General features: G+C 42.8%; 1 protein-coding gene across 5 annotated transcripts in view; it reads left to right on the top strand.

Annotated features, from left to right (window-relative positions):
• Positions 1-26006, top strand: part of IFT80 (intraflagellar transport 80) — a 169181-nt gene that overhangs the window by 89369 nt on the left and 53806 nt on the right. For 4 of the 5 annotated variants that reach the window (XM_034781306.1, XM_034781310.1, XM_034781307.1 and 1 more), the window contains one exon: positions 25809-25988. The exons of the other annotated variant lie outside the window; for it this stretch is intronic. In XM_034781306.1, the coding sequence (XP_034637197.1) occupies positions 25809-25988 (180 nt within the window). The remainder of the gene's footprint in view (positions 1-25808; positions 25989-26006) is intronic. 5 annotated transcript variants of the gene reach the window in all.

The following is a 26006-nucleotide window of genomic DNA, read 5'->3' as shown; positions in this document are numbered from 1 at the left end:
CTGCCAGTTTCACTGCCATGAAAAAAGTGTCATGGATTGTGAAATAAGCCCTTCCCCATGAAGTCCTGTCTCCCCCATGCTGCAGGGAGCGCCCCAGCCTGGGGCTCCTAGCTGCTAGTCCTGGGCGGGCTGGGGAGGGACAGGACTTGTTCTTCCCCTGCACAGCCACTCTCAAGGAGAGATCAGACCCACCTCTGGGTACCTCCTCCTGCTTCAGGAAGTTCTGGGGCTGTGCAACAGCGTCGGAGCTTCCTGCAGCCTGAGGAGGCTTCCAGAAGTGGGTCCGATCTGCTCTGTGCTGCTGGGAGAGCCCCAGCCAGCTGTTAGTCTGGGACGAGTTGGGGCTGGGACAGGACTTGTCCTACCCCTGCACAGCCACTCTTAGTGGGGAGATCAGACCCACCTTTAGAGGCAGTGCAGAAGTGAGGGTGCAGCACCCTTTCTTCTGCACTGCAGCAGCCCTGGAGCTGGGCTTCTGAGCCACAGCTTCTGCCAGGGCTTAGGGCTTCCATTCCCCATGGCTCCAGCCAGGGCTCAGGGCTTCCAACCCCTGCGGCTCTTCTTGGGACTCTGGGCACCCAGGCTCAAGGCTTCTGCCCCCTGTGGCTTGAGCCAGGCCTCAGGGCTTCTGCCTCCCACAGCTCCAGCCAGAGCTCAAAGCTTCCATCCCCCACGGCTCCAGCCGTGGCGGAGGGCACCTGTGCTCAGGGTTTCAGTCCAACAGCTCCAGCTGGGGCTCGGGGCTTCAGCCCTTGTGGCTCCTGCTGGGACTTGGGGCTTCCATCCTGGGCCTACTGCTGGGGCCCTCACAGCTTCTGCCAGGGCTCAGGTGCCCATTTTTCCAGGGCCCCCCCAAATTGGCCTGGGCCCCTGGGCACTGGCTGGGACAAGCAGCTAGGAGCCCCTGGTTGAGGCGGCATGGGGGGGGGATTGAACCCATCTCCATCTCCAGCTGCCGGAAGCTCCATGGCACAGAAGTGAGGGTGGCAATCCTGCGGTCCCCTGCAATCATCCCACGATCTCTCCACAATCATCTTTTGGGTCAGGACACCCAAAGTTACAACACCTTGAAATTTCAGTTGTAAACATCTGAAGTTGTGAAATTGACCAATTTTAAAATGCTCTGCCCGTGAAATTGAACAAAATGGACAGCGAATTTGGTAGGGCCCTGTCCATAAGGGCCCAGTCTGAGCATGCCTATTGGATCAGGCCCTGCAAGTAAGTTAGGTGAAGTGATGCCTATCTTCCCCTTGTTTGTGAATTGCTCTGGGGCTTAGGAGTCTGGACACCTGGCGTGGGGCTGTACTGCATATAGTCAGAGACAGAAACATAGACACCTAGGGAACTTTTATTGCAAAAATTTAGATGCTGAATGATTTTGGGCACCTACAGAGTTCGGGGGCACTTGAGCAGAGGCTTTGTGAATCCCAGCAGGTTCTGATCCTGAAATTTAGGTTCATAAGTCCTTTTTTAATCCAACCCCTATTTTTTCAAGTGTCCTCCTCCCCTTTAAAAAAAAATTAGAATCAAGTATCAAGGAAGTGGAGAAATCAGTTTAGGATGGCCCAAGTTTGTGCTTGATCCAGGAGAGAAAGGGGAGCCAGTGGTGCAATGGAAAGATAAGGGTGTTATGGTCAAAACCACAGTGTGGTGCGCCATGGATAGATGCAGCCAACTACAGTCCAGTGCACTGTCTTTTGGGAAGTTTTGGCAATGCATGATGGGGCAGAAATGAGTCACACTGGAGTGACTTGGAGCAGGGGGCCAGCTTCCTAACACACAAACTGTCTCCATCCCATAATATCATCTATATCCCATAATTTTTGCATCTCTTTTTAAAAATCCCACAAACCCTCTTGGCCCTCCTCGCTTTTCTCCATCTCTGACAGAAGCATGGAGTCTGCACAGCTCTGCAGTATTGTTATAAGTTTTGCAAACACAGGACGCATCATCCTCTATTATTTGCAGAGCTGTAAGAAGAACTGAATCAGTGGGGAACATGATTTTTTGGAGGACAGATTGCTGTGAGGTATAGCGAGAACCAATTAAAGGTGGTTGGTGGTGTTCACACAACAGCTGCACATAGTGGAGTGCCGCTTCCGGGCCCAAGAAATGAGCATGACTGGTGGGATCACATCATAATGCAGGCTTGGAGTGACAAGCAGTGGCTGCAGAATTTTTGGATGCACAAGGCCACATTTCTGGATCTGTGTGCTGAGCTCACCCCAGCCCTTTAGCATAGGGACACCAAAATAAGAGAAGCGAAAAGTGCACTACGGAAACTTGCAATGCCGGATTGCTACCCATCAGTGAGAAATCATTTTGGAGTTGGAAAATCCACTGTGGAGACCATTGTCATACAAGTATGCAGGGCCATTAATCATCTTCTGTTACTCAGGACTGTGACTCTTGACAGTTTGCAGGACATAGTGGATGGATTTGCAGCAATGAGGTTTCCAAACTCTGGTGGAGCAATACACAGCATCCATATGGTGTTGTGGTGGGCATCTGCTGTAGACCACCAGAGCAGGAGGATGAGGTAGACAAGGCTTTCTTTGGACAACTAATAGAAGTTTCCAGATCACAGGCCCTGGTTCTCATGCGGGACTTCAATCACCCTGACATCTGCTGGGAGAGCAACACAGCAGTGCACAGACAATCCAGGACGTTTTTTGAGAGTGTTGGGGACAACTTCCTGGTGCAAGTGCTGGAGGAACCAACTAGGGGCCGTGCTCCTTTTGACCTGCTGCTCACAAACAGGGAAGAATTGGTAGGGGAAGTAGAAGTGGGTGGCAACCTGGGCAGCAGTGACCATGAGAGGTCGAGTTCAGGATCCTGACAAAAGGAAGAAAGGAGAGCAGCAGAATACGGACCCTGAACTTCAGAATAGCAGATTTTGACTCTCTCAGAGAACTGATGGGCAGGATCCCCTGGGAGGCTAATATGAGGGGGAAAGGAGTCCAGGAGAGCTGGCTGTATTTTAAAGAAGCTTTATTGAGGGCGCAGGAACAAACCATCCAATTTGCAGAAAGAATAGTAAATATGGCAGGCGACCAGCTTGGCTTAGCAGAGAAATCTTCGGTAAGCTTAAACACAAAAAGGAAGATGACTAGGGAAGAGTATAAAAATATTGCAAGTCATACCTGACCAACCTGATTGTCTTCTATGTCGAGATAACTGGCACTGTGGATACGGGGAAAGCGGTGGACGTGATATATCTTGACTTTAGCAAAGCTTTTGATACGGTATCCCACAGTATCCTTGCCAGCAAGTTAAAAAAGTATGGATTGGATGAATGGACTATAAGGTGGTTAGAAAGTTGGCTAGATCGTCAGGCTCAATGGGTAGTGATAAACAGCTCGATGTCTAGTTGGCAGCCGGTATCAAGCAGAGTGCCCCAGGGGTCTGTCCTGGGGCCATTTTTGTTCAACATCGTCATTAATGATCTGGATAATGGGATGGATTGCACCCTCAGCAAGTTCGCGGATGACACTAAGCTGGGGAGAGAGGTAGATACACTGGAGGGTAGGGATAGAGTCCAGAATGACCTAGACAAATTGGAGGATTGGGCCAAAAGAAATCTGATGAGGTTCAACAAGGACAAGTGCAGAGTCCTGCACTTAGGATGGAAGAATCCCATGCACTGCTACAGGCTGGGGACCGACCGGCTAAGCGGCAGTTCTGCAGTAAATGACCTGGGGATTACAGTGGATGAGAAACTGGATATGAGTCAACAGTGTGCCCTTGTTGTCAAGAAGGCTAATGGCATATTGGGCTGTATTAGTAGGAGCATTGCCAGCAGATCGAGGGAAGTGATTATTCCCCTCTATTCGGCACTGGTGAGGCCACAGCTGGAGTATTGCATCCAGTTTTGGGGCCCCCACTAGAGAAAGGATGTGGACAAATTGGAGAGAGTCCAGCTGAGGCCAACGAAAATTATTAGGGGCTGGAGCACATGACTTATGAGGAGAGGCTTAGGGAACTGGGCTTATTTAGTCTGCAGAAGAGAAGAGTGAGGGGGGATTTGTAGCAGCCTTCTACTACCTGAAGAGGGGTTCCAAAGAGGATGGAGCTAGGCTGTTCTCACTGATGGCAGATGACAGAACAAGGAGCAATGGTCTCAAGTTGCAGACAGGGAGATCTAGGTTGGGTATTGGGGGAAAAGCTATTTCACTAGGAGGGTGGTGAAGCACTAGAATGGGTTACCCAGGGAAGTAGTAGAATCTCCATCCTTAGAGGTTTTTAAGGCCCAGCTGGACAAAGCCCTAGCTGGGATGATTTAGTTGGAGTTGGTCCTGCTTTGAGCAGGGGGTTGGATTAGACCTCAGGAGGTCATCTAGGATTGCTATTGGCATTTCATCATTGCCTATGGTAATTCGCCAGTTGGGAAGGTCCCTGCTTGTAGATATATGATTCTATGATATCCTATTTTGGCACCAGCCCATCTTGCCACAGACTACATCAATAGAAAGGGCTACTTTTCTAGGTTATGCAAGCATTGGTGGATCATTGGGATGCTTTACTGACATCAACATTGGCTAGTCAGGGAAGGTGCATGGAACTCGCATCTTTAAGAAAACAGGACTGTTTTCAGAAATCTACAAGCAGGAACCTTCCCAACTGGCGAATTACCATAGGCAATGATGAAATGCCAATAGCGATCCTGGGGGACTCAGCTTACCCCTTGCTCCCCATGAGCTCCTCATGAAGCTGTACACTGGCCACCTCAACAGCACCAAAGAAAGATTCAGCTACCTGCCTAGCAGGTGCAGAATGACAGTTGAATGTGTTTTTAGTAGATTGAAGGGATGCTGGTGTTGTTTACTCACAAGATTGGATCTCAGTGAAAAAAACATCCCAATGGTTATAGCTGACTGCTATGTCCTGCATAATATCTGTGAAGCAAAGGGAGAAAGATTGCTGCTGGGGTGGCGGTGGAATGGCTATCTGAGTTTGAACTGCCAGACACAGGGGCTAATAGAAGAGCTCAACATAGAACTATATGGCTCAGGGCGGCTTTGAAAGGGCACTTTAACTGTGAAGCACAATAGTGTATTGCTGTTTACTGTGTTTCACCTGACCCTGCTGTTTTGGGGCCTGTTAAGTATAGTATGGTGCTTGATGTACATCTATGAATATATAACACTGTAAATGCCCCTGTTAATTTTGCGGTGCTTGCTGTACATTTGTGATTATTACACTGTCACTGATCCTATGATTTGCCTCACACTTTACAGTAACAAGTAAATGCATGCTTTCAAAACTGGTAGGCATGCCACAGCACATGTTGTGAGCTAATAAAGATTAATTATTTTCCAGATAATAGAATTTTATTCAGTGACAAAACCAATGCAAAGAAAAATCTGTGCTATTTAAAAGAAAATACATTAAAAACATAATAAATTAATGGAACAAAACTTAACAAGGGGAAAAAACAATCAAGTCTATTTTACCTACACATACGCCAACCGTAGCTTTTACAGGTCACTGTATGTGAAGCTGTGGTTGTCTGTAATGTCCCCCAGGGTAGAGTGGTAGGGGTAGGAATGCAGCCCCCTAATGGAATGTTGAGGGGGCGGGGTATAGGCAGGTGCTGTAATGGAGTTCACCATGGACTGCAAAGGGAAGTGATCCTGTGATTGTTGAACCTGTAGGTCCACAAGAGTCTGCAGCATCTGTGTTTGCTGCCAGAGAAACTCCATTATGTCCTGATGCATCTCAGTCTTCTTTTCCTGCTGTGTTGTCTGGGTCCTTCTCCTGTCCACTCAGTCCTTCTACAGGCTGTCTGCAGTGTTCACTCTCCAGGCCCGTTGCTCACAGTCTTATGCAGCTCTGGCTTTCAGGATCTCATTGAACGTGACATCCTGAGTCCTCTTCTTTCTCCTCCATATCTGGCTCAGGGGTTCTGTGGGTGTGGAGGAGAAACCCCTCAAGGCTGCTACAAGTAGCAGCTGCAGATAAAACACAGAGGCGTACCATTGTCAATATAGTCAGGGCCGGCTTTAGGGTGATTCAGCCGATTCCCCGGAATCGGGCCCCGCACTCCTAAGAGGGCCCTGCAACATCCCGAAGAAGTTGCCACCGAAGTCCCACCACTGTCTTCCGTGGCAGCGATTGAGCTGCCGCCGAAGACAGCAGCGGGACTTCGGCGACAGCTCTTTCGACTCGGGCCCCGCGGTGCCTAAAGCCGTCCCTGAATATAGTCACAATGGAAAGTGAAAGTTAAGATTCAGAACTCCCTTCCCTTGCTCCCCTAAAGTTTTAAACAAGACATGCTTATTGACACTTCTGCTTCAGAGTGCTTGTGAACAGTGTACCTCACAGCACCAGCCATGGTGAGTATGACCCATCGGGGTGAGGGAAATGAGGAGGGAATTGCTCGGCTGCATGAAACTATGAATATAGGGCAATGACACTGAATACTGACATCATTTTCCAGAGGCAGTTGTGATTTTAGCTGATATCTCACTCCTGAAGGTAAGAAAGGCACAGAGAGCACAGGTGCTGCTGGCATCCCAAAGCTGCCTGGGCCCGAATGCCAAAGTTATCACTGACTGACACAGCAAGTGTCCTATGCAGAGGAAGAAATAAGGTTGCCATCCCTAGAAACCTTTGGGAGAGGACTGAAGAGTATCTCCATCAAATCCCTGTGAATGTAAACAAACTTCTCCCCCAGCCCTCCTTGTCTTAGGTCTGGTCTATACTACCCGCCTGAATCAGCGGGTAGAAATCGACCTCTCGGGGATCGATTTATCGCGTCCCGTTGGGACGCGACAATCGATCCCCAAATCGGCGCTCTAACTCCACCAGCGGAGGTGGGAGTAAGCGCCGCCGACAGAAAGCCGCAGAAGTCGATTTTGCCGCCGTCCTCACAACGGGTTAAGTCGGCTGCGATACGTCGAATTCAGCTACGCTATTCACGTAGCTGAATTTGCGTATCTTAAATCGACTCCCCGCTGTAGTGTAGATGTACCCTTACTCTACAGAGCAATGAAAAGCTTTATTGTACCACTATCTCTTCTAGTACCAGTAAATTAATGAAAAGTCAATAGCTGTGTCCTTTTAAGTTGGAGTTGCCCTCAGTATATCATTCTACTGGGAAATACATTTACACACTTATACAAGGTTCCTTCCCCTGCATCAGGCTCACCTAGCTCGCAGCATAGCTGAACCCCTCAGTCACATGTCTCCCCATCATTCTCCTCTTCCTCTTTCTCCTTGTTCACGCTAGGATCTGTGGCTTGGGTTCCTCAAGGTATACAAGAGGGTGGTGTGTGGGAGATGGAGTGGGGTGCAGGTCTATGGCATGCAGGTCTTTGTAAAAGCAGCAGATCTATAAGTCTGCATCCAATTGACTGGTGGCCATCCTGGCCTTCTGATATGCCTGATGTAGTTCCTTCACACAGCACTGCTGCTGGACCCTCTTATACCCCTTCTTCTGCACCCCCTATGCAATCTGCTCATAGATGTCCATGTTTCTACAGCTGGTCTGTAGCTGTGTTTGCTCAGCCTCTTCTCCCCACAGGCCCAGGAGGTCCAATATCTCCTGTCTGCTCCAAGCCGTAGTGCCTCTGGAACATGTAGCTGGCATGGTCAGCTGGGTAGTTGCTCACAACAATGGAGAGCTGCTGGGTGTGCTTGCCAAGCTGAACAATCAGGAAAAGGCATTTCAGTAGTCTGTGGTGCTTTAAAGGAAGAATTGGCAAGATTTAGACATAGCTTGGATATTAGACTATACAATAAAAGATCCCAAGGGAAAAAGTGGAAATGACACCAGTTTAGCCATTTAAACTAGATTGAATGAAACACAGGAGAACTTCATGGAGGGAATGTTTCTACATTAGCAAGAGAGGGAAGAAAATGTGTGAATTAAGTCTTTTCCATCTCAAATTTGTATGTATGGTTGCTGGTTTTAGGAAGGAAAAAGGACTTTCAAAGCTCAACAGCTTGTACTTCTTCTTTTGCTGGACTGTCTTTGGGAAGTTAAGGTTGTCCCATGAATATTAAGGTGACTTATCCAGATATATTAAACACTATTGCCCTTCTCAGTCTATCTGTAAATCGTCAATGGTGCTTCTCATCAATGGCCTAAAATGGCTCCCATTGAAATCAATGGCAAAATTTACATTGACTTCAGTGGGAATGGGCTTAGGTCCCAAATTATCTGGATTTTTTCCATACCTATTTCTGCTTTTCCAAAATATACAGTGAGAAGCACTCTACCATGAAGCTTTAGAAATTTAATGCCATACTGCTTGGGAGCCTTTTCATTGACGTAGGGCTTGTCTTCACTGGCAATTTACAGCGCTGCAACTTTCTGGCTCAGGGGTGTGAAAAAACACACCCCGGAGTGCAGCAAGTTTCAGCACTCTAAAGCGCTGGTGTAGACAATGCATCAGCACTGGGAGCCCGGCTCCCAGTGCTGGTAGCTACACCCCTCATGGAGGTGGGTTGTTTTAGAGCGCTGAGAGAGCTCTCTCCCAGCGCTCTGCCGCGACCACACAAGGCACGTTAAAGCACTGCCACAGCAGCGCTTTAGCGTTGCCAGTGTAGACTAGCCCTAAGTGGCTTTTGATCAGGCTGCCCCCAAAGGACCAATGTTCATGGTTTTTCATCTGAGAGTCTTTGTCCTAGGCAAAGCCCTTGACAGAAAGAATTGTAGCTATGACATAATCTAGAGCAGGGGTCAGCAACCTTTCAGAAATTGTGTGCCGAGTCTTCATTTATTCACTCTAATTTAAGGTTTTGTGTGCCAGTAATACATTTTAACGTTTTTAGAAGGTCTCTCTCTATAAGTCTATAATATATAACTAAACTATTGTTGTATGTAAATTAAATAAGGTTTTTAAAATGTTTAAGAAGCTTCATTTAAAATTAAATTAAAATCCAGAGCCCCCCAGACCAGACCCAGGCAGTGAGAGTGCAACTGAAAATCATCTCGCGTGCTGCCTTCGGCACGCATGCCATAGGTTGCCTACACCTATCTAGAGGAAAGAGATGGAGTAAGAGAAGACTGATGGAGTATTTAGGGTTCTTCCAATTTAACAGAACTAAAACTGGTAGTTTCATTTTAAAAGGATGAATTTATTAATATCTAAGAGGAGATTTTAAAATATTAGATTTTTACATTATTTTTTTATTTTGCTGTGATGTGCAACTTTATTTCTGTAGATTTTAAAAATGTGTTTTAAATCAGTTCCTCAAAGATTTTTCTTATTAGCTGTTGTCTGGTTCTTTATTAGAATTTATTTTAAATAAGATTGAACTAATTTTGATGGGAGAAAAATTGACAACCAATATTTTCTGATAAGCAGATACCATACTAAAGGGTTTTGTCAACATTTTAATGCAGCTTGTTTTGTTTTACAGAAGACTGACTTTATACCTGGTTTACTACATGACTCTTTAAGAAACAAAGACATTAACAGTAGCTAAAGCCAGATGCTATCTACTGTTCAGCAGCCAGCAACAATAATTTATTAGGTTAGCGTCCAAAAGTCTTGCTTCTTTATGCAAGTTTTTTCCCTGACATTTAAATGTAAATAGTTGCTAAAGAATTAGCCACACTAGCACTGGGGGAGAAAGGAGAATGAGTCACATACCACCAGAGTGATAGTGTTTGAAGAGAACCAGACCTAGCTTTACTGGTCAACACAGACATTTTTATTGTGTCTGATGTAATGGAGCTGTATCAGCAAATTGCTCCTCAGGGAATCATCAGGAGATATACACATCATTAACCCTTCTCTAGCATATGCATTTAGTTATGTGACATAATTTAATTAAAGCTTTCATATATATTCTTTGCTTTCTTTTCTCTTCCTTCTTACCTGCTTCTATGCTTCATCAATTTTATGCATTAAAAGTAAACAATAAGTGCAGAGTAGATTAATTTTGTCACTTTAAGAAAACTTGGGGAAGCTGTTGCACTGTGTATAGCATTCATAACTGAAGGAAAGTAATGTGGCTGACATATAAAAGATATTTTGCCTACTGTTTTATGTTGCAACTGTATGCATTGCCTGCCTCGGCTCTTGTGAGTGCTCTAAGATCATTGACACTAAACAGTAATATTAAAAAGTAAACATATCTGCATTAATGAGTTAAATAAAAATTACTTTTTTCCTTGGTTTATATGGATTTTTAAGAATCTGATCCCTTAAACAGAGAGCAATGTTTAAAATGTTCATTCCTGCCTGGTGGGTGACTTTCTGTGGCTTTACATACTTCTCTTGACAATACTGATCATGTCACAAAACTCACAATAATATAGAAATAGAAGGCAGGAAGGACTGAGATCCACTAGTGTTTCCCCACTGCCCTAATTACAGGAAATTGATCACACCCGTATCCAAAAAAAGGATGCTTGTTCAGTGCTTCAGAGAACAAAAGAGGTGAATACAGCCATTTATGCAAGACTTGAAAATGAAGCATTGAGATCAAATAAACTGCATCATCAGTTCATATACATATTTTTATGAATATCAGCAAGTACTAGCTATGATGGATAGGCAATATCTGTTTTAATAATTTTGAAAGTGTCTTCTGTGTGTTTGTTTTGAGAATGTCTTTCAGTTATTCAGTTTTTCCACTAGTGATTAATTTGCCCTTATTGGGGATTGGGTGTATTTTATTTTAGATATTTTGATATTGTTTTACTGTTTATTTAGAGGATTTTAGCTGCATGCATGTGCACACACACACTCTATTGTAAATAAAGTTTATTTTATTTCTTGTTGAATATCTTTTTGACTGATGGTACATTTTTCTGTGTATGTATTTTTTGTGACTTGTGGCTCAGGCATATTTTCCAATAGATAGCTGGCTGATCTGTTGCTGAATCTTCCCACATGTCTTCGTTTTGTGAACTTGATTTCACAATATATTCAGCATGACAGACCACTCATGTTTTATAATGCGAGCAACTCTTCATACATTAGTCCACGAGATAGTCTTTTTAAATGGCTGTGTGTGTCATAAAAGCTTTGTCCTTTATTGTAGAAGTGATTGAGGCCATTTTACTTTAGCTATTATGCATATTTGCTTCCACAATGTTGTTTCTCTTTAAAATTCTTTGGCTGGCTATGTACAATTCTGATAATAATTTTATAGAAATATTTGGAATATGTAGTAAAAAATAGGGGGATTATGCCTAGTATGTTGTGGAAAGGTGAATGAGAAATGCTCTGCTGTGGTGACTTTTTTTCTTTTGTAATGTGAAGTATCTTGTCCATAGTGCTATAGAGATTAATGTTGCTGGAATTTCTATTATAAAACCAAATATTGAAAGAGTTATAACTACATGATTATACATTTCCTTCAAGTTGTGAGCCTTTTGAGAGAATATCTTAAATAAATTTAATAGAAATTGGTTAAAACACGGTGGTAGCTGTGGTGAGTTTTATTTTGGAGAAGTTCAAAAATAGTCTGTCTTAGTGGTGCTTTTCACCTTTTTCACTCAGTAGTAAAATGGCAGTTGAGATTTTAAAAACCCAACAATTTGGCAAACACTTAGTGATACATGTTCAAAGTTATATACAGAGATTTAACCTCATGATTTGCATTAATGTTAATGATTTGCACAGCTGTCTGTGTACTACTTTAACATTTACACAGTAATTTAGATTGGTGCCTATTACTGTTTTAAAAGATAATGTAACTGAGAAGTTAACATTTAAAAAGTGGCTACTGTGTGTACACAGTAAATACTTTTTCATAACAAATTTACTAGTGCCAAGGCTTAATGCCAATTAAATCAAAGTAGAAATCCTAAGAAATCTGTTTCTATAGTATTATACTGGGATTTGATCCCAATCCTTACTGATACATCTAGATGTGTTTTAATATTTCCAAATTCAGATCCCTGTGAGACAAAGCTAACACATCAAGGTTTTCCATTCAATGTCCCTGTGATTTTATCTGCATTTATTAACAATGATGGGATAGGATTCTCAATGAGGTAACAACGATTGCATCCAGATTTCCCATTGGGTTATATTGGTAGCCAGTCCCTTCCAGAGTAGCACAGTTTGATTTACTAGAACTGACTGGATGGGATCCCAGTGTAACTTTCTGAAGAAACCCAATGCATTTGAATCAGCCATAGAAGTGGTACTCATTGTGAAGAGCCACGTTGTCTCATATTCTAAGTTAATAATGAATATGGGAAAGTTGATCTTGGTTGTACTCAGGTTCTATTGTTTATGAGGGCTTCTCTGAGTGCTAGGAGATCATTAGCTTGCCTCCTGCAAGAAAAGTTGTAGACTTCTAATAGGTAACCTAAAACCAGGTCATAAAAATTGCCTTTAATTGTTGGGGCTGAGGGCTGTACAATATTTGGGAAGATAGTGGAGACCCTCTTTAATTTATTCTTCTTTTGACTATCCTGTGTCATGGAATACCTTCTTCTCCCTTTGGTTAAAAAGCTATTGAATCCACCTGGTGTATTTTCTTACCCCCAAGAACTATGTATGCTGCCTATTCAGTTCATAGATCTATTCAGCCTGGACTGAGGAATCAAAAAAGGAACCAGATGTAGATTCATTTGTAGATGTATTATAAACTTCATTTTCATGTAATCATATTTTTACAAGTGTCAGGGGGTAGCCTTGTTAGTCTGTATCCACAAAAACAACAAGGAGTCTGGTGGTACCTTAAAGACTAACATTTATTTGGGCATAAGCTTTCGTGGGTAAAAAACCACTTCTTCAGATGCATGGAGTGAAAATTACAGATGGAGGCATTATATACTGATACATGAAGAAAAGGGAGTTACCTCACAAGTGGAGAACCAGTGTTGACAGGGCCAATTTGATCAGGGTGGATGTAGTCCACTCCCAATAACTGATGAGGAAGTGTCAATTCCAGAAGAGGCAAAGCTGCTTTTGTAATGAGCCAGCCACTCCCAGTCCCTATTCAAGCCCAAATTAATGGTGTTAAATTTGCAAATGAATTTCAGTTCTGCAGTTTCTCTTTGAATTCTGTTTCTGAAGTGTTTTTGTTCAAGTATAGCTACTTTAAAATCTGTTATAGAATGTCCAGGAAGATTGAAGTGTTCTCCTACTGGCTTTTGTATGTTACCATTCCTGATGTCTGATTTGTGTCCATTTATTCTTTTATGTAGGGACTGTCCGGTTTGGCCAATGTACATGGCAGAGGGGCATTGCTGGCACATGATGGCATATATAACATTAGTAGACGTGCAGGTGAATGAGCTCCTGATGGTGTGGCTGATGTGGTTGGCTCCTCTGATGGTGTCACTAGAGTAGATATGGGGACAGAGTAGGCTACAAGATTTGCAGGGATTGGTTCCTGGGTTTGTGTTTCTGTGATGTGGTGTATAGACATCTTCTGAGCTCCTTGTAGGTGGTATTTCAACTTAACTGTCTTGTAGTCTCTATTGCTCTAATTTTCTGATTTTAAAAAAATCAAAATTAAAAGAAACCTAAATTATCTTTTTTCTTTAATGTTGAAAAGCAAAATTCTGAAGCAGTAATTTTCTCCATGTCTGTTGAACTCCCAGCATTTGCTCTATCATTGCCTCAAAAGCCCTGTTCTGCAGGATTAACCTGCTACTGCACAGTTCCATTGAGTTCATGCTGTATCAAGTTCTATGCTTCTCCATTTCCCCCTACATATGATGTAAAATCCTCTGAGGCACAAGGAAGTTGGTCAACTTTCAACTTGACAGGAGTGAGTGCAGCAAAACAAAATGGCAACACTGGGAAATTTGAGTGAAGCTGTTGTTCTCTGAGTAGTGTCCCTAAGGGTGCTCCACTTTAGGTGTGCATGTGCCTCTTGAGCTTTTCATTGGAGATTTTCAATTAGCAGTGTGTATTCAGCCTACGCACGCGCCCAATATCTCCTAGTGCTGGATATTGAGACTATGTAGGGATGTGCGGGTGAACTGCCCTCAGTTCCTTCTCAACCACCTTGATCTGACACAGAGCACTAGCATGTCCGCCTTGAGCATGCCTCAAGTTTTCTAATATTTCTGAAGTGGTTAAGATAGTTGTTAGTATAGTTATAGTTAGTCAGCTAATTAGATAAGTAGTGAGAAGATTGTTTTACTCCTCTTTCCCTTCAGGGAAACTTATTTTTTTCCTGGCAGGGCATGCCTGGCTCATCAGGTTTCAAATGTCTCTCCTGCTGAGAGGCTATACCGTGGTGGCCAGCCTGTGGCTCCGGAGCCACATGCGGCTCTTCAAAGGTTAATATGCGGCTCCTTGCATAGGCGTCAACTCCGGGACTGGAGCTACAGGCGCCAACTTTCCAATGTGCTACAGGGTGCTCACTGCTCAACGCCTGGCTCTGCCCCTGGCCCCACTCCACTCCTCCCCCCAAACCCCCGCTCCTTCCCCTGAGTCTGCTGTGCCCTTGCCCCTCCTCCCCGCCCCCCCCCCGAAGCCTCCTGCACACCACAAAACAGCTGATCGCAGTAGGCAGGAGGCGCAGGGATGGAGGGTTAGGTGCTGATCGGCGGTGCTGCTGGCAGGTGGGAGACCCTGGGGGCAGGGAGCTGACAGGGGGCTGCTGACTTCTTCCTGTGGCTCTTTGGCAATGCACATTGGTAAATTCTGTCTCCTTCTCAGGCACAGGTTGGCAATCCCTGGGCTATACCTATGAGGAAGAGCCAGTCTAAGTGTGTCTGTTGCTAGGGGGAGTCCTACAGCTCCCAGAAGTACAACTTCTGCCTGACCCTCCAACAGGAAAAACAGGGAGATCAAACTCAGACTGCTAATGATGGAACACTGTTGTCAGCCAGCTTCTGAGTCAGGTTAGAAGACCCTCCTGCCCCATACATCTGTCCCTAGACAGATACAGCACCCCATCTACCTCGGTGCAGGGAAGACTTCCAAAAAGAGAAGCGCGAACTCTCACCTTAAGGAGCCAGCTCTGAAAAAATCCAGGTTCCCAGCAAGATCTACAGTCTTCAAAGCTTTGATCTCTCAACTTGGTACCATTGAGTGTCTCTCGGTACTGAGATCCCAATATCCTGACTTCTGTTTTCAGTAGGTGCTCCTCCTTTGGATGAGGTTGAGGAGAATGAGGGAGACTTCCAGTCAGTCTCCTCTATTTCTGCTCCGGGTTCACCAACATATCCTTTCAGGAACCCATTCTCTGAAAGTCATAGGAAAGATTGGGCTCCTTAAGAGTGGTGGAACCAACCCTGCATGCCTCCCCCATTTCCATATGGGACACACACACCCCCCAGGGACATACTGGGACCCCCGAGCTGCCTATTGCGAACAATTTGCCAGACCACTGGTACCATCTCATAGGGAAGTAGAGTTGTACAACCTTCTCTTCCCCAACCAACCTCCCCCAAGGAGGATGGATAAGGAGGCCACCCTTCAAACACCTATTTCATCCTCATCTCCGGACGAGGCAGTTATGCCTCCGCCACCATCCATGGCCAATAATTTTTGGCAATTTCAAGACTTCATAACGATGGTAGCTGACACTCTTCAAATTCCTCTCGAAGAGGTCAAGAATTCACAGCAAAAAGGTTGGATATCTTGCAGTCAGCAACACTGTCCAGGGTGGTGTTGCCCATCAATGAGGCATTCATAGATCCGGCTAAGACAGTATGACAGAAATGTGCTGTGACAGACCCAGAGCAGTGGGGTACAGGAGTCTGGTAGAGGGCAAATACACTGGTCACTGGATGAGTAGTTTTCTGTTCCCTGAGTGACCAGAGAAGGGGCTGCACTAGAGTAATCAGGAACCTGCTAGAACCAGTTAAGGCAGGCAGGCTAATTAGGACACCTGGAGCCAATTAAGAAGAAGCTGCTAGAATCAATTAAGGCAGGATAATCAGGGCACCTGTGTTTTAAAAGGAGCTCACTTCAGTTTGTGGTGCGAGTGTGAGGAGCTGGGAGCAAGAAGCTGAGAGTGAGAGGGTGTGCTGCTGGAGGACTGAGGAGCACAAGCGTTATCAGACACTAGGAGGAAGGTCCTGTGGTGAGAATAAGGAAGGTGTTTGGAGGAGGCCATGGGGAAGTAGCCCAGGGAGTTGTAGCTGTCATGCAGCTGTTACAGGAGGCACTATAGACAGCTGCAGTCCACAGGGCCCTGGGCTGGAACCCGGAGTAGAGGACGGGTCCGGGTTCCCCCCAAACCTCCCAATTGACCTGGACTGTGGGTTCTTCCAGAGGGGAAGGTCTCTGGGCTGTTCCCCAACCTCCATGGTGAATCTCTGAGGCAAGAAAATCCGCCAATAAGCGCAGGACCCACCAAGATAGAGGAGGAACTTGGTCACAGTGCATAATTCCACCCACATGTAAATGGGCAGATAAGACGTTCCCCCTATATAGCCTCGGTATCCAAAATGAATAAGCATAGGGCGTATGCATGGGCAAAACAGACAGTAACTAAAAATCTCCAATCAAGGGGTTGAGAGGCGCATTCAACCTGAAGTGGAGCCCCCATAGGGGCACATATCTCGAAGAATTGCAGTTACTGCACAAACTGAGTAACTTTTTTTATTTCAAGTCCTCCTTGTCCACTAAGAAACTTTTTCCAAGGCTGTTTAGCCTGAAGCATAGACTTGAAATTTTGCTAGTTAAAATTATTTGATGGCAGTGATATAATGGGAATTTTCCCACTGCTTAATAGGGCTTTTTGTAAAAGACCAGCAATAGTGAGAGTGTTTGCTAAATTCCTAATTTTGATGGTACCATAAACCTACTCTAACTTCTCAGGACATATGTAGCTCTATGCTTCTGCCAATTATCTATTGCTGACTCATTCTGTAATATTTAAATAAATGAATTATTAAATTCATTATTGATGAATAACTTGAATCCACTGTAAGATTAGTTTGCATGTAAGTTATATGGAAAATGTGCACAGTGTAGAGAGCTGTAACTGAGAGAGCATGAGTTTACAGAAACACATGTTAATGGATCCTCAGGGGAAAGTAGGAGCCCAAACTTGTGACATGCTGAGCATCTGCTGGGAGATAAGTGCTCTTAAGGGATGTTGAGAGTGTTCAGTATTTCCTAGGAAGTACTCAGCACTGTCAGGGCCTAAACCACTGTCTGTGAATAGAGAAGGATGTTCAAGCCAAAATGGGGTTAGTGAATGAAGGGAAAAAGGAAGTAACAGAACAAAAAGGCTGAAGGCCACATCCTGCTCCTTTGACGTCAATGAATTAAATGGAGCAGGATTGAGTCCTAAATTGATTTAATGAACGGGAAAAAAAACTTCGTCCAATTAAATAATTTCTGCAAACAGCATTTACACAGCGGATAACATAAGACAAATCTAATGTTAGTAAGAGTACATTGGTAATAATTTCAAGAGGATGAAAACTAATGCAGATGAACACTTTAATATTCTGCAACTCAGCATCTCCCACAATTCTGATATGGGGTATGAGCTATTCCCTCCTTGTAAGAAGGTTCTGGAGGCAGTTCAAGGCTCCAGCACAAGCCATGTTGGTCATGTCCCCTTCTCTGGTTTACCCCTAAATCTTCTGCCTCTGCAGCAGAAGTCAGTGGCTGTTCTCTTTGCGCCTGATATTTCCTTTGCCTTTTTATTTTGTTTGTTTTCAGGCAGTAGTAAGCAGCCTTCTTTTTGTCCCCAGGACTATAAGCCACCTTATACCCTCTGCCTCCAGCGAGAGGAAGATTTACTTGTGCTTTACAGGGTGTCAGCTCCCTGACATCACCAGTCATTAGCTCCCAAATAATTTACTCAGGGCTCTGCAAGCCCTTACTTTGCCTTGCAGGTTAATAATACGTGTTCCCTGCAGTGTCCAGCCCTTTACTACTACACACTCGCAGAAATTACCAGGTAAGCTGTACCCAAAGGAACAGTGCACACACCAGCTTGCTTGATTCAACTGCAGATCAGCTCCAGTGTAACATCACAGCACTGAGATATATTTATAGTAAAACAATCATAAGTTTGTTATCAAAGGCTAAGATTTAAGAGCTAGTGAGTAAGGATAACAACAGAAAGAGAAATGGTTTATATATAAAACAAAAAATATACTATGCTTCCTAGAGTCTAAACTTAACTTTAACAGGCTAAGCCTTTGTCTAAAGTAATTTATCTCCCCTAAAGCAATCTCCCAGCGTCTCCAACTAACATGGCTGGGATCCTTCTTTCATGAATGCAAAAAGCAGTCCTTTTTGCTTCCTAAGTGAAGGATAAAGAGGTATCCTTCAGCTTTCTGCTTATATCCTCAAAGTGTCACACAAAACAAACCACAAAAGACCACAGCCTGGCCACAGCTGGGTAGTGGCACCTGCAAAACATGCCAAAAAGTTTTTTTTAAAAGCTCTGAAAAGAATAAGAATGGTAAGGAAAAAATACAAAAAACACAAAAGATATTAATCCACTGACTCAGACTTCTCTTCTATCGAGAAAAGAGAGCAATAAACTCTGATTCTTTGCAGGACACAGAGAAAATATTACAAAAGGTTTTTTCCTCCCTGAAATGTTTAAAAACATATACAAAAAGGTTATATCCGCAATCCAGATCCCACCTGAGCAGGCCCTCAAGGACAAGCCTCAGACTAAATACCATCCTTCTAATCCCTGCCTGAGGATTCCCCTGCCTGAGGATTCCCCTGCACCCATCCTTTGATGATAAGATAGAAAAGGAGTGGGGATCTCCTGCTGAAGGTAAACACCTAAACAGATATGTTCTTAAATTCTACAAGCTACAAGAACCAAAAAATGCTATTACTGAGGTTTCAAAGGTCGATGCTGTCCCATCAGCTCCAGCAAAGGATATGATTATCCCATCTGAAAGGACTTCTTCCCCCAGGATCCAAAAAACAGGAAGGTTTCAGTCACATTCAGAAGGAATGTAGACACTTCTTCAGCCATCCTCAGAGCCTCTCTCACAGCTAGATGCTTTGCAGGAGCCACAGCGTCCTGTCTGGAAGACATTAGAGGAAGAGATCATCCTGACTTTGTCTGTACTTAAGAAAATCACCCTAGCCACACATTTGTGACAGATGTTTCAAAATTAAGTTTTCAGCCAGGGCCATGGCATCTAGTTCAGTGGCTAGTCAATACATATGGTTTCATCCCTGGAAAGTAGATGCTCATTCCAAACAAGTCTTGTGCTCTTCTAAATTCACAGGATCTCTTCTGCTTGGAGAAAAATTGGTCAAGATAGTGGCAGAAGGTGCTTCCAAATCTAAGCGGTCCCTCCCCTCTCCACGTAGTGCTCTGAGAAAGGACTACAAATGCACTACCAGACAGAGTTGCTCCTTTCATCCAGCTTCCTCACAGAATTACCAGAGGAAAGATAAAAGATATATCAAGGGTAGGGCCAGCTCCAGGCACCAGCTTGCCAAGCAGGAGCTTCGGGCGGCCCCTCCGGAGAGGGGCGGCACGTCCAGCAATTCGGCGGACAGTCCCTCACTCCCGCTCGGAGCGAAGGACCTCCCGCCGAACTGCCAAATTTTTTTTTTTTTTTTTGCTTTGCACCGCTTGGGGCGGCAAAAACCCTGGAGCCGGCCCTGATCAAGGGAAAGCCTTGGAACCAGGGCTTGAGCAGAAAATCCAGATGTGCTCCTTCAACCTTCAAGAGCCAATTCTGACAAGGAGTGAATGTGCCTCTGCCCAGACTTGAGCATGGGAGGCAGAATTTCCCACTTTTCAGAAGAATGGCTTGCTTTGATCACAAGCAGGTGGATGCAAGAGGGAATGCATCAGAGATACTCCCTCAAGCTAAGGGCTCCACTCCATCCTTTCTTAACCCAGTCTTCTGTCACCAGTAACCTCGCCAAACACAAGTTCATTCAGAACAAGTTCTACCTCTGGGGCTTGGGAGCAACAGGAGTTTCCTCAGAAGAAAGTTTCTCACGGTTTTACTCCATCATTTTCATTCTTCAGAAGTGCACCAGAGGAGTCAAGGCCATCATTGACCTCAAAAGGCTCAAATGGATGAAAAAAACAGCCCTAGCCTCAGCAGTGACCTCCCTATCTCAAGGGGATTTCCTAATCTTAGTAAAAAGAAGAACAGGAGTACTTGTGGCACCTTAGAGACTAACAAATTTATTAGAGCATAAGCTTATGCATCCGAAGAAGTGGGCTGTAGTCCACGAAAGCTTATGCTCTAATAAATTTGTTAGTCTCTAAGGTGCCACAAGTACTCCTGTTCTTCTTTTTGCGGATACAGACTAACACGGCTGCTACTCTGAAACCTAATCTTAGTGAATCTGGAAGACGCATACCACTGGTGCATTCCAGTGAGCCCCTGCTATTGCACGCTTCTGAGATTTGCTTGTGGCATGGATCGCTATCAATACTGAATGCTTCCATTCGGTCTCTCGTTGGCCCCCACATTCATTATGAAGATGTTGATGGTGGCCATAGCAAGGCTCAGGTCCCAGGGTACTCACTGATATCCCTTTCTGGAATTTCAACCTGAGCCCCATCCCAGGCAGCAGCATGCAGTGCCACAATCCAGAATCTGAAGCACATGAATTCATAATAAATACCGTACCAAGAAAAGTTCCTGGATTCCCTCAACAAGCATTATTCACCTGGGCATGGAAATAGATCCTTTGATGGCAAAGATCTACCCATCGGTAGACAGATTTCAGAAGATCCAGGATCGGATACTCTTGATGATCACATGCATGAGACAAACCATAGGTCAGTGTCTTTAGCTACTGGGTCTCCTGGTCTCTTGCATAGAGGTCACCCAATGGGTGAAGTCACACATTATTATGTGACTATGCCCCAGAGTGAATGCAATATCAGGTACTGGTCCCAAACCAGGTCTTTGACTTCCTGAGATAGCGGACAGTCCCAGACAGTATCAGCAGGAATCTTTCCATATGCCCTCCATACTCTCAAGTTCTCACTTCCGACTCCAACTTTTGTTAAGTGACAGGGGAGCCTTAAGTTCTTTTAAAATCATGAAACTTGTATCTCACACACAGAACTTTGATATTATTCACTCTAGCATTTTTCTTACATATGAAAACATTTTTAAGCAGAAAAATGTTCTGCAACCACCAGGACTTGAAGGTTGTTAAACTTGCCAGGGTCCAGAGGAGATCAGAGCCTGACATGGAGGTCACATGCTTGTCTTAGTTTGTGTAAAGTGGGAGATTAAGTGGCACAAGTGTACACTTCTTTGCTGTTTATCCATTCTGCTGTCTTACCTATGGAATAGCATTAATTATGATCCAAGAGAAGATCTCATGTCTCCCCTCATGTCCAAAAGAAAGCTGTTATGAAAGTCAACAATTGAGATATGTACCACACAGGTTTCAATGTTATATTGATGCTTAGTAATGCCAGTTTAGTTAAGGACAGCATTCCCATTACAGAATTCCATGTTTTTGTACTAAACATAACTTTAAAAAAGATTAGCCCGATGTGATATAATCATCCCATGTAAAGTTGAATTAAATCATACTCAGGGGGTAGCCGTGTTAGTCTGTATCTACAAAAACAACAAGGAATCTGGTGGCACCTTAAAGACTAACAGATTTATTTGGGCATAAGCTTTCGTGGGTAAAAACCTCACTTCTTCGGATGCATAGAGTGAAAGTCTATGCATCCGAACAAGTGAGGTTTTACCCACGACAGCTTATGCCCAAATAAATCTGTTAGTCTTTAAGGTGCCACCAGACTCCTTGCTGTTTAAATCATACTGTTATTCTTTTTAGATGTCAAGTACTTTACTTGTTTGAAACAAAAGGAAATCCTTTTTTTCTATAAAAAGCAACAGAGAGTCCTGTGGCACCTTTAAGACTAACAGAGGTATTGGAGCATAAGCTTTCGTGGGTGAATGCCCACTTAAGGACTTATGCCTGGGATAATAGTATTTAATTAAGTACATTGTGTCTGGAATTCACAGCTAACTAGATCCTACTTACCTTCTTGGGTTTTAGAGCTATTGTTGTTATAAACAATATAATAGTTGTAGTATCTAGACTTCAAAGAGTAATTCTTTAGTTTGTGTCCTATACTTAATCTTTTTGACTACATTGTGTTAACAGAAAAAGGATGCTTATGATAGGTAACATTAACTGCTAATGGATATGGGATTAAATATGACCTAATCAAAGCACCAACAGAGCAGTAATGCCAAAGTATGTTATTATAGCATTGCAATGTTGCAGCTATGGTTAGTATGTCCATTTGCTCCCATACTCTCAAATTTTCATTCATTTATTGCATTTATATATGCTAATTTTTTAGTTAAAATCCTTCATTTCTATCTCTCATTTTAACATGGCTAAGTATATTTATTATGGTAGAATGTACATGATGAGGGATATACTGTACATCTTAAGAGAATACAGAAATGCTATAACAGCCTGCATAATAAAAGAATGACAAAGTGCTGATATTGAGATAATTTAAAACAAAGAATTAAAACTAGGATTTTTCAAGTTTGCATTAGAAAGTTCTTAAGATTGCAGTATGAAAATATTTCACAGCATATTTGACTTAATCCTAGAATCCACCCATTTTGTTTAGATAAACACATCATTCAGATGACTTTATAAAATCTTGTGATGGGGTGGATACCCCACACAGGCCCTGTAGTGGTAAGGGGTGTAAGGACCATGGATCCCTGAGACAGATGGAAAACCTGCTGTAAGGTCATTGGACTATAGCTTGGTCGGACTCTCTGACACCCCAAAAGGGGTGACATAAATATCATGAACTGGCCGGAGGGCCCAGTTAGGAAAAGATAGACCACCACAGCAACAGAGTGCCTGTCGGCTGTGGCACCAGACCAAAAGATAGCTGGTATGCCACTCCTGGCCACCAGTTGGTGCTTCTGCAGTGAGGGAAACCCTTTACAAATCCCCGAAGGGTTTTCTAGTCTGAGACCTGTAAAAATAATAAATAATATCTTCTGCATGTTATTCAGGGGGGAGATTGTATCTTCTGTACATCAAAAAGGTAAACTGCAAACCATATTTTCTTTTAGTTCTTCAAATCTTGTACAGGCCCCATTAATGCTCATTTCTTCCCTAATAGACAAATCTATTCTTCCTATTGGCCAAGGAGCGCTGTTCACATCAAGCTCCTCATTGTTACTAAGAGGTAAAGGCAAATGACCGACTGATCTCAGAAACAAACCTATCAGTTGGGTAGAGCCCAAGAATTAACTTAAAGACAATGCCTCTTTAAAATTTTCCTTCCCTCAGATTTGATGACATCTGGTCAGCTCTGATAGAATATGCCCCAGCCTTAGGACAGCTACTTTCTCGGAATCTGCTCATTAGAATCATTTGATCTGTGTCTCAAGAGCCTATTCATTTGCCATATATGGAAGTCAGACAGAAGTTAAGGACTGTGCTGTAGAAAGGGACTAGTACAGTACGCCTAATAAGGAATTCATTCCATCTATGCAGAAGAGAAGGCTATGGATTTTTCCCAAAGAATCATAATTACCTTCCACAGCTGCAGAGCAGGGGCAGTCCATGGCATGTCTGTGAGGCTGTATCACTCTCCACTGAGTCCTTGATATCAGAAATTCAGTTAGTGCTGATATTCTATCCTTTGCTCACCCTGTTGTGCTTAAGAACAGTAGGAGGTCTCATATAGTATACTACAAATCATAAGCACAATAAAGAGATTGAATTTCATCCCTAACTCTGAATCTTCTTGAGCATTTGTCTGACCCTTATCTTTATTTAAATGTAGTTTATGATTTAATTTCATATAAATTAGATGATGACTTTGAGTGTATGAAGAACTTGACATGTTGGGGATTTTATGTGTACTGCAAAAGAAATCAGAGTGCTAAATGTGTTAAAAACATTAGGTAAGCATTTATCAACTATTTCTCCTTTGGAAGAGGACCTTGTATCCAAAAGTCATTAGAATCCAATATCTTCATTTAACTTCAGTCAATTTTTTTTCCTGACTGATTTAGTTCTCCTGACAGTTTTAAAATATAGTTGAATAAATTTGATTTAAAATATTGACTAAGAAATGTCTAATAATTGTTTAAATCCCTTTTTATATTCAAGTCACTCATTATGGAGAGGCTGTGGTCTCTCTGTAGTCAAGATTGAGACTTGTTTTTCATTATAACCCTTTCTATAATTCACAAAAAAAGATTATTTTGCTTGTTTGATGTGTGGCCAATGGACATGTCAACCCCTACCCATCTACTCCCAAATTTGGTGGTGATTTGTACAGAAACTGTGTTTCTGAGATATGGGAGGATACAGAAAACAGGTGTCATGTCATGGCTTGGAAATTCTTCTAATGTTTTTAAGGTACATTTTATCTGAAACTTAGTGTCCTGAAAACTTAAAATGAGGTTAATTTGAAATATGTTGCTGAGATCTAATGGACAGAACTAATATTGAGAGTGGAAAGGCATATTTCAGAAGCTATTCCATTGGTGAATTAAGAATTTAGGAATAACTCATCAGGCTCTGTTAGACTTTTAAAAGGTACCAAATGACTGGTAGAGACGTAAACTTTCAGTTAAAGAAAATAAGTCTCATATAGACAGGTGAGAGAAATAGAGAATAAAGTCTGAATTGGGAAGATAATTTTTTTTTAAAAAGGGGATGGGACCAAGGGAAAGAACAAAATTAGGCTTGAGATATAAACTTAATCAGTTTATCCCAAAAGGAAAGGAAAGAGGCAGATGTCCCTTCCTTACTGAGTTTGAGAAATATACAAAGATTATTCCCTTACCCCAGTTTATCTTTGCTGACAAACAATTTAATAACACCACAGATTTTTTTAAAGGCAAATTTTGGTTTGAATACCTGTTCCTACATCTACCATATAATGGAACTAATAGTACTTATAAAATTACTTCTTGGAATGTTAATGGGTTTAAAATGTAGTAAAGGAAAAAAGAGTACTGAATTACCTTAAAAATAAAATCCAGGTAATGTAACTATATAAGAAGCTCATCTTATTTTTAGTTTATGTTCCATGTTTTGTAAAAAGAAAAAAACAAGAGTTGCTATTCTAGTCAGAAACAAAAAAACCCTCTCATTTCAAGTAATACAGAATTTATCTGATAGAGAGTAGATAAATACTTGTCTCAGTAGGCAAGAAACTAGTTTTATAAACATATATGCGACCAATTAAAAATGACTAAACATTATATATGGATAGTCAATTTTCATACTCTAAAATTAATCTTATGATTGAAGAGTGTAATCATTTGGACAAGGTGTATAAAGTTGGTATTGACATTATTATTGTGTAAGTGGTGGGCAACCTGCAGACGCCAGACCGTTTGTTTACATTTGCATGGCCGCCCACAGCTCCCAGTGGCCGCGGTTTGCTGTTCCCAGCCAATGTCAGCAAGAAGAGAAGTGGGCGTTTTGGGCTGGCTGTGTACCACCAGAGGAATCCCCTTGCAGTGTTTGATTCTGCCAGGGCCATGCTGGCTCTAGGTTCAGAAATGCTAGCAATTCAGCGTAAAGCAGCTGCATCGTATTGGACAATCTGGTCCATTGGTTCCACATACCCCAGTCGTGTTGTTTTTAAGTAAATGAAGTTGCAGTTAAAATTTTATTTAGTGATTGCCTAGATCTATGAATGCCTGAATACATTTTAAATATATTTAGGCTGTATAACATTCTGCTTAATATGCTTCAAATGTTGTGGTATTTGGTTCTTTTATCTCTGTACCTCATGTCTTCAAATAATCTTACTAAGAAACAGATCTCTATATGATACCTGCAAAAATAAGAAACTCATTCCATTGATTAGTTTATTGGTACAATTTAAATAAGTGCATTCATTTGTTTGGTGCAATATTTGTTCATAAAGAGCTCAAAGAAAGTATTAAGATTCCTTTTCTTTTTTGTTTGTTTTGTTTTTATTAGTGGTCATATGCTTTAGAGAAACCAAATACTGGCAGTATATTTAATATTGCTTGGTCTATTGATGGTACTCAAATAGCAGGAGCTTGTGGAAATGGACATGTGATTTTTGCCCATGTCGTGGAGCAACGATGGGAGTGGAAGAACTTTGAAATAACGTTAACTAAAAGAAGAACTATGGAGGTATGGGTTACAAGTTCA

This window comes from Trachemys scripta, chromosome 9, assembly GCF_013100865.1.
Source record: "Trachemys scripta elegans isolate TJP31775 chromosome 9, CAS_Tse_1.0, whole genome shotgun sequence".
Taxonomy (NCBI): Eukaryota; Metazoa; Chordata; order Testudines; family Emydidae; genus Trachemys; species Trachemys scripta.
This window is presented reverse-complemented; position numbering and strand designations above follow the sequence as displayed.